Source organism: Phyllostomus discolor, chromosome 1 (assembly GCF_004126475.2).
Source record: "Phyllostomus discolor isolate MPI-MPIP mPhyDis1 chromosome 1, mPhyDis1.pri.v3, whole genome shotgun sequence".
Taxonomy (NCBI): Eukaryota; Metazoa; Chordata; class Mammalia; order Chiroptera; family Phyllostomidae; genus Phyllostomus; species Phyllostomus discolor.
In genome coordinates, this window is record NC_040903.2 from 177,008,642 (window position 1) to 177,022,551 (window position 13,910).

General features: G+C 36.2%; 1 protein-coding gene across 3 annotated transcripts in view; it reads left to right on the forward strand.

The window, feature by feature from the left end:
* Window positions 1–13,910, forward strand: part of PIAS1 (protein inhibitor of activated STAT 1) — a 105,273-nt gene that overhangs the window by 82,504 nt on the left and 8,859 nt on the right. For all 3 annotated transcript variants that reach the window (XM_028507736.2, XM_036009575.1, XM_036009584.1), the window contains exons 9-11: window positions 9,620–9,780; window positions 11,447–11,577; window positions 12,455–12,635. In XM_028507736.2, the coding sequence (XP_028363537.1) occupies window positions 9,620–9,780; window positions 11,447–11,577; window positions 12,455–12,635 (473 nt within the window). The remainder of the gene's footprint in view (window positions 1–9,619; window positions 9,781–11,446; window positions 11,578–12,454; window positions 12,636–13,910) is intronic.

Below are 13,910 nucleotides of genomic sequence, written 5' to 3' on the forward strand. Positions count from 1 at the left end.
TGATTACCAATGTAACAATTTTGCCAACAATGACTATATTGTAAGAACTTACCAGTTAAAACCTGTTCTCTTAAGCCTGAGTAATTGAATTGGTTATGCATATAAAACTAACCTAGATATTTTTTTAAACCAGAAAATGAAGTCAAAATCAATAATTTGTACAAAATAAATATAAGGCCCAGGATATACTAAATAATTAAACTTGTGAGTTTCCCAAAAAGTGTGTTGTTAAGGTTTAGTTTCTAACTAGTTTGATGTTAGGTTCACTAATAGTAGGAGTGGTAGATGAATGTGATTTTTATATAAAAATATGTGAACTAAATTATTTTGACATTTTGATTATCTTTTGTTGTATAATTCAAATTAATCATACAGAAATTAGAGAGAAAGTATGAAGAACGAGTGGATATAGCTGTTTCCTGGTTTGCCTGGTTTGTTAAGGCAGACCTGATACTGAAACTTTGATTTTTTAAAAAGTATTTTATTTATTCTTTATATATTTATTTGTTTAAATCATTACCCAAGGATGTGTTTATTGATTTGAGAGAGAGAAAGCATCAATTGGTTGCCTCTCATGTGCCCTGACCAGGGATCGAACCCATGATGTTCCAACCAACTGAGCCACCCAGCCAGGGTTGATATTGAAAGCTTTTAACATGGAGATCCTACTACTCTGTAATGAAGAAACAAAGAAATTAAACAAATTAAATATTATTTGTTCTGTATCTTAGTCTATTTTTAATTTTTAAAACCTCAAACAATATGAAAAAGTCATTAGCTCTCGAATTAGTTTATAATACTATAGTGAACATAGCTCTTTTTTAAAAAAAACTTATTTTGTCTTGTGAATACTAAGGGAACTCCTGTTCATTGTTAAACTATAGGAAAAATACAGTTAATAAAACCCACCAAGTCTATCATTTTTTATTCCTCTTTATTCCTTACCATAGTCATTTCTGAGAGAGAATATTTCGACTCTAGGCTTTTTATGTTACTATTAAAAAAACACTTTGCCAAATATATGATGCAATCATTGACAAAAACTGAAGGGAGACATAGATAGCAGCACAACAATAGTAGCAGACTTTGATACCTCACTTTCAGTTATGTATACAACTAGACAAGGTTATTAAGGAAGCAAAGGACTTAAACACACCACTATGTTATCAATTGGACTTAACAAATTTAGGCAGAGTATTCCACCTGACAACAGTAGATTACACATTGTTTTCAAATGTATGTGAAACATTCTCCTAGATAGACCACGTGTTCAGCCACAAAACAAGTCTTAACCAATTAAAAAATAAAATCATAAAAGTATCTTCTCTGACCACAGTGAGATGAAAGTAGAAGTCAACAGCAGAAAGAAAACAGGAAAATTAACAAATATGTGGGAATTAAGCAACATACCTTTAAACAACCAGTGGGTTAAAGAAGAACTCACAAGGGAATGTAGAAACTGTCTGGAGACAAATGAAAACAAAACTCGGTATCCCAAAACTTAAGGGAGACAGCAAAAGCAGTAGGGGGAGGGAAGTTTATAGTACTAAATGCTTACGTTAATAAAGAAGAGAGATCTCAAACCAGCACCCTAACTTACTTTAAGGAACTAGAAAAAGAAGAATAAACTAAACCCAAAGTCAGCAGAAGGAAGGGAATAACAAAAATTAGAGCAAAGATAAATTAATGAGAAAAGAAAAACAGTAGGAAAAAATTAGTGAGACCAAGAGTTGACTTTTGAAAGGATAGGCAAAATTGACAAGCCCTTAGCTAGATTAAGAAAATAGAGGAAAGGCTCAAGTAGCTAAAATTAGTGATGAGAGAAGACATTACAACTGATGTCACAGAAATAAGGAGGGTTATGAGAGACTACTGTGAATAGGTAATGCCAACAAACTGGGTAACCCAGGAGAAATGGATAAATTTCTACAAACGTAACCTATCATGACGGAACCCTGAAGAAATAAGCAATCTGAACAAACCTCTAACTAGTGAGGACACAAAAGAAAGCCCAGTGCCCCACGGCTTCACTACAAAATCATACCAAACATTTAAAGAAGAATTAATACCAATTTTTTTCACTCTTCCAAATAATTTAAGAGGAAGGAACACTCCCAAACTCATTCTATAAGGCTGGTATTGCCCTGATCCCAAAATCAGACAAAGACAAACAAGTTTCAAAAACCAAAAAACACGTATGTCAGATACCTCTGATAAATATTAATGCGAAAATCCTTAACAGAATACTAGCAAACAGTTCACCAGCACATTAAAAGTATACACCATGACCAAGTAGGATTTATAGCTGGAACATAAAGGTGGTTCAGCAAGCAAAAATCAATCATTGTAATATACCACATTAACAAAACGAAAGACAAAAAACATGATCAGCCCAATTGATGTAGAAAAGCATTTGACAAAACTCAACATACTTTCCTCATCAACACACTCAACAAACTAGAAGAAAGCTTCCTGAATGATAGCCAGATATGCAAAACCCACAGTGAATTTCACATTCAGTGTGAAAAGACTAAAATCCCTATCTCTAACAGGGCTATCCAACCTTTTGGCATTCCTGGGCCACACTGAGAGAAGAAGAGTTGTCTTGGGCCATACATTAAATACATTGTGACATGTAATCCCCCCCAAAATCTCATAATGTCTTAAGTAAATTTGTAATTTTATGTAGGGCCGCATTCACAGCCATCCTGGGCCATGCATTAGACACCCCTGCTCTAGTGGGTTAAGGCAAGGATACCCACTCTCACCACTACTATTCAGCGTAGTGGTGTAAGTTCTAGCCAGAGCAATTAGATGAGAAAAGGAATTGACATAAAAATTGGAAAAGAAGAAAATTATCTGTTCACAGATGACATGATTTTTTATGTTGAAAAAACTTAACGATTCCACAAAAATTGTTGGAACTAATAAACGAATTTAAAAGGATTCCAGGCTACAAATACAAATCAACAGTCAGAAATTAGTTATCTCTCTATATACTAACAATGACCAATCTGAAAATGAAATTAAGAAAACAATCCTGTTTACTAAAGCTTCAAAAAGGATAAAATATTTAGGATAAACTTAACCAAAGAGATAAAAGACTAATACATTGAAAACTGGAAAATAAACTGATCTTCAGATTCAGTGCATTCCCTTTCAAAATTCCAATGGCATTTTTTGCCAAACAAACCAACCAATCCTATAATTCTTATGGAATCTCAAAGGACCCCAAATAGCCAAAACGTTCTTAGTGGGAACAAAGTATGAGGCCTCACCCTCCCTGATTTCAAAACATAGTACAAAGCAACAGCAATTAAGTGGCGTGGTACTGACATAAAGATAGATGACACAGACCAGTGGAACAGTATGGGGAGCCTAGAAACAAACTCTTCCATATATGTCCACGTGACTTGGAACAAAGGTACCAGGACTCTGCAGAGGGGAGAAGACAGTGTGTTCAATAAATGATGTTAGGAAAACAGAACTGTGTGTTTGGGTGCAGTCTAATGAAGTTGGACCCTTACTTTGCAGTATATGCAGAAATTAACTCAAAATGGATTAAAAACCTACAACATAAGACATTAAACTATTAAACTCTGAGAAGAAAACATAGGGGGAAAACTTTAATCAAATTAGCCATGATATCTTGGCTACAACATCAAAGCACAGGCAACAAAAGCAAAAATAGACAAATAGGACTATACCAAACTTAAAAAATTTTTGCCTGTCAAAGGAAATAATCTACAGAGTGAAAAGAAAATCTGTGGAATGGGAGAAAATAATTGTAAACCATATATTTGATAAGGGATTAATATCCAGAATATATAAAAAGCTTGTACAACTCAACAAGAAAATCAAACACCTGATTTTAAAATGGGCAAACATCTTAATTTCTTCAAATAAATTAGAAAAATGGCAAGTAAACACATGAAAAGATGTTCAATATCACTAACCATTAAGGAAATGCACATCAAAACCACGTGAGATACCACTACGCCCCCAGCATGACAGCTGCCACTAGGAAAAGAATAGAAAGTATCAGCCGTTGGCAAGGATGTCAAGATGCTGGAACCCTTGTGCGTTGTTGGTGGGAATGCAAATGCTGCAGCCATTCTGGAAGACAATATGATGGTTTCTCAAAAAATGAAAATTAAAATTACCATATGATTTGGCTTCTGGGTTAATATCACAAAGAATTCAAAGCAGGATCTCAGAGAGATAATTTGCACATCCATGCTTATTGAGCATGGCCAAGAGGTGGAAACAACTGAAATGCCCACTGAGAGATCAGTGGATAAGGAAAACATGGTGTGTACATACAGTGGGATATCATGTAGCATTAAAATGAAGGAAGTCCTGTCATATGCTCCAGCATGGATGTACCTTGAGAACATCATGATAAGCAAAGTAAGCCAGTCATAAAAGCATTAAATACTGTATGATTCCACTCATTTGAAGTATATAAAGTTGTCAGAAATCATAGAAACAGATCAGAGGTGGTTACCAAAGACTATAGTGAGGGGGAATTAGTGTTTAGTAGGTATAGATCTGTTGTATAACAGTGTGAATATACTTAACACCACTGAGCTGTACACCTAAAATGGTTAAGGTGGTAAATTCAATATTATGGGTTTTTGGGTTTTTTTACCACAATAAAAAATACTGGCCAGGAGTGTATGGGGTGGGTTCCTAAGTAACTAGATAAATATTATAACAGGCTATGCTGTAAAAGGAATCTGGTTTGGTTGTTTTTTGTTTTTTTTATACCATTTAGGAAAATGGTTCACAGACTAGGTAAGCGGAGGATAGGAAGAAGACAAAGATAAAAAAAAAAAAGGATATATATTTATCCCATTTTCTTTCCCCCAAATCCTGATTTATCTACCCTACTCCTCCACATTTCTTGCCACCCCATTCCATTACAAAACACCAGTACAGAGAATGTGAGAAATTTTAAAAAGTACGTAAGCTTCATCTTCCATTTGAATCACTAGAAGAAGTCTTATTTTCCTGCAATTTCATTTTAAGTTATATTTGTGCTAATGTATACATGACATTTTTGTCATTTAGCATGTAGATAAAGCATTTATTCATAAAAGCAAGCGCTACAGTATATATCTTGTCATTTTTATTTATAAAGCTAGTTTTGAATTTTATAATGCAGGTGATCTTTTGCTATTATTAGAAAATGTTAATCACATTTTACTTCCTTGAACCTCTTCATTTAGTGGGCTGGGTTTTACTTCTTTCCATATTCCCCCTGCTAATCCCTTCTTAGTTTCAACAATTTTAACAGTTCATTTTAATTGACATCTTTCAAAATTCAGATTATAGGAGGGAAAACTATATATAAACCATAATTATAATAATTTTATGGATTTCTATTTTGCTAAAGGGACAATCCCTTTACAATTATTCTGGAATAGTAATTCAGTATATTAACATGTGTTTTATTCTAAAAAAAATAAAACTTAATAATGACAATTCATCTATATATCAAATTTATAGAATAATAAAAGAGATTTGTTCCCTTTGAAATATGTAAATATGATATCTGACTGTGCATTTGAATTGCTCTTGTTGTGACATACACAGCTGAGAATAAATTAGATTCTGTTGTTTGTGTGCCATTTAGCTAAAGGCAGTGAAAATAATTGAAAATGTTTTTGCTCTTTGGGAATTTTTTAATTCTGATTTATTAAAAATAGAGCTGGAACAATGTTTGAGACCTGCTTTGTGAGATACTCCTCAGACCTGTAAACTCAAATACAAATGACTTGTCATTGATAGAAGAAGAAAAAACCTCCTTGGAAATTTATTTATGAAAATTTATGATGATGATGAAGAAAAAGTTGTAAAGTTATTCATAATGCCACACTCTTTTTACAAGGAAAACACATATTTTATTGGCTAAAAAGGGTCCTTTTGATATAAGCTGTCTTTAACTTAAATTTAGCTTGGGTGTTTTGCATATCTTCAGTTACTAATATAGCACTATTATGTATAATAAGGTTAGTGGCATTAGAACACTCATTTGGGAGTGGTTTCCAAAGTGTGTGTTTGCAAATGATGGCAGATATCCACCACATCCTCTAAAGGGAAAGGGGGGATTTGTAATTACAAGATGAAGGTATTCAAAGCTCAGTTTCTGTACTGTTACCAAGTTAAAGAAACCTGTCCATTTGTAGATAAATATTTAGAATTCAGTGATTGTTTTTAAAAACCAGGAACATGAGGAGGATTATAATACTTTGTAATTCTTTGAAGCAAGGCACTGTGTGACAGCTAATAAACAGTGCATTTGAACGTGAACTTTTCCTACACCTACGCATAAATGTTCTTCCTGTGCCATTCATGTAGCAGTATTCCTTAAAATCTCTGTAGGTAAACATGTCAATGTGGCTGATCATAAGGCTTTAGAGTTGCTCTCTCACCAAAAAGATGAACTGACAGCTGGGGATTATAGGGATGAAGGTATGTGAGATGAAACCTTATGATCTTATCCACCGTCTCCATAAACTATCAAGTAGCCTGCTAGTTATGCAGCACATGAACTTGTCTACTATTACTGGATTTGTCTAGGATTCTTAGTCTCTGATTTCTCTTACTATGAAGGCAGTAACAAAAATATCTACTCAGTAGGAATTTGCATTTTACAGGTAAGTTAAACTCTGATTTAGGATGTAAAAATTTAATTTAGCACCAACCAGATTGTTATTTGGAAAATGTCTTTGGACTGATGAAGCATGCCTTGGCTAATCGTAAATAAATGCTTTTTCTTTTGTAAGTGCTAGTTCGTTCTTTTTGCCTTTTTGTCAGGTGCTTATGTAAATCAAATCATAAAAATTTAATAGAAGTATATAAAGGGAGTAATGAAGTTGTCAAATATTGTATGAGTACAGAATTGAAGAATGAGCTGAGGTTTGGGATAGCTTGCAAAGTGATTTGAAGCAAACATGTTCCTGTACTTTAGTAATGGGTGAGATACACGGTCTGTCCAGAAGGTATCCAGCCATGTAATATGAAAAATAGAGATAGTTCTTAAAGAAGATAAAAGATACAAGAAATATTGTTCATAGAACAGTGATGTCTCAGTCCCTTTCAAATTAAGCACCTTGGGACCTCGCATAGTTCTCCCAGTTGCCATCAGCTGCCCCATAATATTTTCCTGAATCTCATCAGTGGTCTAAAATCGCTTCCCTTTCAAAGGTGATTTTAATTTTGGGAAAAGCCAAGATTTGCTGGGCGCCAAATCTGGGCTGTAAGGGAGCTGAGTCACCTTGGGTCATTTGATGTTTTGCAAAAAAACCTGCAAAAGACGATGCATGAGCAGGCCTGTTGTTGTGATGAAGCTGCCAATCACCAGTTGCTTGTAGCCACTGCCTTCTGAATCAGCTGGATAGTTTTTGAGGAGGAATGTTCCAGCTTCATGCAAAATCTGATGTAGATTCATTGCTGTACTTGCTCAGTCATTTTGAATGTGACAGCCACACAGTACACATGCTCACTCAACAGTATCTACTGCCCCCACTGACTAGTACAGTGAAGTCGTCATTGTTCACACATGCACATTCCAGTCCACTCTCCTTGGCTGCCAGGCTACATTGATTTGCGCAAACCAGTCTCATTACTTTAACAATGGCTGGACTTTTCCGGACAGACCTCGTATCTCGAGTACTTAGCATGTTTCAGGCACTATGCAGTAAAGAATTTAAACCCCATAACCTTATGATGCAGATGCTATTTTTATCCTCATTTTACAAAACAGGCTCAGAGAGACTAAATAACATGCAGGATTCACAAGTAAGTGGTGGGGCCAGGATTCAAACCCTAGGTATCTAACTCCAGACTCCTATTCAGGGCTGCCTCATGAAGTGCTGCATACAGCCTCCATGAATGGTGCCGCCTCACACTGCCCACCCTGCCCAGCTGAAGCCTCTATCAGTACACCAGACCATCTTCCTGCTGTATAGCAGGTACATTTCCAAGTGCCAAGGATAAGGAGATGAGTCCAACGTCCTTTCTAGTAGGAGGGGACACACATAAAGAGCATATTCATATGCAGGTAACGTGGGAGCACAGAGAAGGGACCTCAGTTTTCTCTGCGTCCCTCCTGTTCACACTTAGGGTGTAAACCGACATTACTCCTTTCTTATAAGTTTATAGCACATTCTGGGCCCTTCTTTTATTCTTCGTCACTACATCCTGTTGAAGTAAGGAGGAAACAGTGTTTCTTCAGAGATAGAAAAAGAGGCCCAGAAGGTTTAAGGGCCTTTCCTAGAAGCACAGCAAATCATTGGCATCAGAACAATAATTTAGGGCCCCAAATGACAATTTCCTTGGTAGACTAGGAAATGGCACATTTCCCTGAAATTCTTCTAAACCAAGACTCTTTTCCTCTTTTTTTTTCTTCATTTAAGTCAAAATCTTTTTTAAGCCTTTATATTTTGTAAGCTTGCAAATATGTGGAAAATCTTTTCCTGGTATTGAGCAAATAATACAGTTACTGAAAATAGGTAACTTCTATACTACCAGCATACTTCAGATATTGTGTGTTCAGTTCCAAACCACCTCAGTAAAAAGGATCGTGATCTTTTTGGTGAAGGGTCTTTTCTTCAATTTGTAAAAAAAGTGCATCTGTGAAACAAAACAAAACAAAGTAAAGCACCCTGAAACAAGGTATGCCTGTATACGGGCACTGTGGCCTGTGGGGTCCCCACAGTGGCAGTGCAGCTGCAGCGTACACCGTGTCATCCCCCCCCGCCCCCCCCCCCCGGGGAGGAGGTGGTGATGTGACTCTTCCCCATGGGAACATCGCTCAATAGCTTCTCTGCCTTGGGCCAAAGCTAGCAGCTCAAGGACCAGATGAAGCAGATTTTATTGCACATAGGACAGACTCAACCTGTGTCAGCTTAAGCATTATTTGCAGGGCAATAAGATAGTCTTGGAGCATGCTGGAGATGCCAGAGGTCCAGGGGTGTTGCTGAATTGCTTGTGATGGTGCCCAGTGAGAGAGGAAATACAGAGAGTGCACATATTTGGCTTCCTTCCAGAGCTGTCATTTGGCAATCAAGTGAAACATTGTGGGGAGTGCTTGCAACTCGTTTCATTTTGACCTGCGAACTACTCATCAGATACCAGGTTGATAGTAAATGCCATTGTATACTGCAGTATTTAATAAGATAACCTTTTTTCCTTTCCCAAATCCCTAGTAAAATGATTCTTAACTGTTTTTAGACCAGGGTTTACTCTAAGAATTTGATGGAAGCTCTCTTTCCAGAACAATACACATACTTACAAAATTTTACATATCTCAAGAAGTTCATGGCCCTTCCTCCCCTCCAAAAGTCCATCTGTGAGCTGTGAGTGAGGGTAAATAACCCTTTCTGTGGACTCTCCATAGTTACTGTGTTTTATATCTAAAAAATTACTGTCATCTTTTAACCTGTAGATGTTTCAGAGAAAATGTGTTTAATGTTCTTCCATATTGATAAAAAGTAAACACTGTACCTTAAATCAGAACACATACCATTGTGCTTCATGAAATTTTTATTAAAATTTAAATTTTGAAGAACAGTGGTCTGATACCTACTTTTGTCTTTTTTTTTTTTTAAAGCTTGGTAAAATGCGGTTGACAATTCCATGTCGGGCCCTTACATGTTCTCATCTGCAGTGTTTTGATGCAACTCTTTATATTCAGATGAATGAGAAAAAACCAACCTGGGTGTGTCCCGTCTGTGATAAGAAGGCTCCATATGAACACCTTATTATTGATGGGTATGTCATTTAAAGTTTTTCCTTGCACCTCGAAATGACATCTGTTCCCTGGGTTTGTTATTTCTCAGGTCATGTTTTCTGAGTTACATATTTTTAGGATTTCCATGATTCTATTTTCAAAGTAAGTGATACTGTGAACATTTTACCTTTTTAACTTAATGTCCTCTTGTTTTGGAAATACACGCTTCACTGTCATTGCCTCCTGACATTTGCCATTTCAGCACCAATGGCTCCAAGCAGGTTATGCTTACACATTCTCTGCAGGTGAACCTATTTGTCCCTACACATGTGGACCGTGCTGGAGAAAGAATGAAAGATTGTGAAACTCTGGTTAACTTATGCTCACCAAAAATTGGGCTTTTTAGAAGTTGGCCTATTTTTGTAGATTTTCCCATGCCTGTCCCCTGCTATAAGGGATCCTAAAACTGATCAACACACTGAATGAGTTAGTAGCTTACTTTGGTTTTCTGTTTCCTCTGAAATACTTGCCTTTGATTTTCTTGTCTACCTACAGCATCGTAACGATCTGTTTTTTAAAAATCTTATGTCTTATCTGCCCTACCAGACATCTTGGAATGTTACTCTAAATTTTCCTCTATTCTCTAGCCTCCTTTTACTCCTTTTTTTTTTTTTTTGCTACTGACCAAAAAAAAGAAACTGCAAAAAGGATTTTCTTGAGATGCCCTGTGTTCTCTAGGAAAGCACATAAGGCACTTTTCTGTGGTGTTGGAGAACACATGGGAGACTGAAGGTGTAACATGAGGAATGGAATACATCTAGCAGCTCAAGGGTATTCAATCATGGGGGGGGGATATTAGGAAAATTGAAAGCTTTTGTAGTGTGTTATTTTCACCATTGTAATTGTACAGTATTAATAGTATTAATATTTTTATCCTAAGAATTTGACCATTAATTTTACACATTTTTTGTAAATCTCATTTTTTAGTATCTGTATGATATTTAGCAGGAGACTTAACATTCAGTACATGTTTTTGTATGTATTGCTTCAGTTTATCAAATAAGATGTTTATTATAAGCAGTTTGGACTATGTAAAAAAGTGTAAAGGAGAAAAATATAGTATCACCACTTACATAAGTGCTATTTCTATTTTTTTTTAATTATTTATTTTTAGAGAGAGGAGAAGGGACAAAGAAAGACAGGGAGAGAAACATCACTGTGTGGTTGCCTCTTGTATGCCCCCTACTGGGGACCTGGCCCACAACCCAGGCATGGGTCCTGATGAGGACTCAAACCAGCAACCCTTTGGTTTGCAGGCCAGCGTTCAATCCACTGAACCACACCAGCCAGGGCAGATAAGTACTATTTCTATACCATATACATACAGAATTTTATTTGTAAAATACAAGGTTTTGTTTTCTTAGCCTCTTCCCACTTTCCGTGAACATTTTCCCATATTAAAAAATGTTTGCGAACCTCATTTTTTATGGTTACATATTTCCTTCCATAAAGGTACCATAGTTTAAATAACTACTTTCTATATAGCCCTAGATTTTGAGAACAAATGTAACTTAACCTAGTCTACTTTCTTCTCTCTCCTTTATACTTATACAAAACATACAGAGTCTGAATGGTTTTTGGACAGTAATAATCCCAGTCTGTCTTCATTTAACATGTGATACTCAAAGGGCAAATTGTTTTTTATAGCTTGTTTATGGAAATCCTAAAGTACTGCACAGATTGTGATGAAATACAGTTTAAAGAGGATGGCTCCTGGGCACCTATGAGATCAAAAAAGGAAGTGCAGGAAGTTTCTTCCTCTTACAATGGAGTGGATGGTGAGTGTCGATTTTCTAAAAGGGTGGAGCATTCTTCCTGCTATTGTAAAGCCTTGGTTTTCAATATTAAAATGCTCAAATTTTATTAAAAAAACACTCAGCAGTTTATGGATAGCTCAATAACTTATTAAGTTATTGATTAAATGTTCCAAAGTAGTAAAGCTCCTTTTAAACTTACTTTTGCTGGCTTTTAAAGTTTTATGATCTAAGATTTGAAAGGAACATAAATCTAATAAGTCTTTGTGAAGTCATGCTTTTGAAATGGTATTCTTTCAGATTTTTAACAGATTTGGTGCAGATTAGTGAACACTGTTCTATTTGCATTTTTTCCCTGGCTTTTAGTATGGTTTTGCTGGAGAGAGGCTCTGACCTTCTTTTGAGAGAGAGAGGAAGAAAAACATCAATTGGTCGCCTCTTGCACATGGCCTGACCAGGGACTGAACCTACAACCTAGGCATGTGCCCTGACTGGAAATTGAACCTGTGACCTTTCGGTTTACAGGATGGTGTTCCAACCAACTGAGCCACACTGGCCAGGGCGTGGCTGTGACTTTCTAAAAATGTTACTATAACATTTCATGAGTATATCATGTACTGTACTGATAAATATATGTAATAGATAGTCTTTGCCCTCAAAGCTTCTTTTATTCTGAAATGGACATACATTTGATTGTCCTGATTCAGAATTGTTTTTTTAAAAAGTCCTTTAACAACCAAGAATAAATAATAGTTTTAAACCATAGGGAAACAGAACCACTGTGGGTTTTCTACTTGCTGACCCCAGCAATATTGTAAGTCTAAACTATAATAAGCACACTGAGGAATAAAGAGAGGTGTCATGGGTCTTTTTGCCTTCTGTTTTAATCACTCTTACACAGGATGCTTGAGCTCCACACTGGAGCATCAGGTGGCTTCGCACCACCAGTCTTCAAGTAAAAATAAGAAAGTGGAGGTGATTGACCTAACCATAGACAGTTCATCTGATGAAGAGGAGGAAGAGCCATCTGCCAAGAGGACCTGTCCTTCCCTATCTCCCACATCACCACTAAATAATAAAGGGTAAGTGCTGAGACCTTAAAAAAGGACACTGTGAGTGTTCATTTTGCAAATAGGATCAAGAGATCTGCCAAATAAAATTATTATGCATGATTGTAAAACTTACCTTAGCAATCAAAGACTAAGTTAACATTTTCCCAGTTGTGTGATATTCTTGAGGGGTTGGGATAATGCTTTCAAGGGGTCAGTTGGATATAGTATTCATCACACCAAAAGAACACTGGTTCTCAAACTTTGGTGTACAGCAGAATCACCCGGAGGGCTGATTTAAAGCACACGTTACTTCCCTGCCCACACCATGTCTGATTTAGGAACAGGGAGTGAGACAATTTATATTTGTAAATAAATTCCCAAATGATCCCAATGCTGCTTACAGGATTTAGAGTGTTTACTCAATCTGGAAAGTGTAAAATTAACCCTGAGTAGGGTGTTCCATGTAGAAAGCAGAGGAAGACCAGATAAATGCTTTCAACCTGCCTCAGAATGTGTAAGGCTGGCGATGAAAGAAGCCTAAGACTTAAGTTGCAGTACACTTAATGCTTTCTGTTTTGCAGGCTTACTTCCCATTAGTCTCATGTCAATAATAATGTACCTTGGTTATACTTCAGTTCAGTTCATGAAATGCTATTATCTGTTTTAGGTAAGACACCCCATGCTAAAGAATATGGGTGATGATAAAATGAGTAAATACAGTCCTAACCTTAAAGGGTTTAACATTTTGTAGAAGATGGTTAAAAAAAAAAAACGTAGCTAACTCTAGTTGTACTCTTAAACAGACTGTTAGTCTCATGAGACACACTGGGAATCCTCAGCAAAAAGACTTCATGCTTTGCTGAAGCACAGTTGTAGCTCACTGAAGGTTAGAAATAGATGCGTCCCCTTTTAAGTATACATATCGGGAATTGCGTGGCTTGTTATAACTGAATAGGGGCTATTAAAAAACAAAATCTCCTTCCAACAAATACTGCTGCCTAAAGAAAGAAAGTAACTGAAAGAAGGAAAGTCCACAAAAGGTGTTGTTACAGATTTCAGGGTTCAAGAAGAAAGTTAACACCAGACCAAGAGAAGACTTGGAGTTAAATTATTTTCAGGTTTGATATTATTCGATGAGATAAAACAACCTTCTATTTGAATATATTTGCAGTTACTTGAAAGATAAAGTTGCAATAGTAAAAGCACAGTCGTCATGAATGTAGCTCCTGGCTTGTTGGAGGAATTTGACTGTTTCAGGAATCTTCATAATGTAATCAAACATAACACAGATTGGTGTTTTATTTT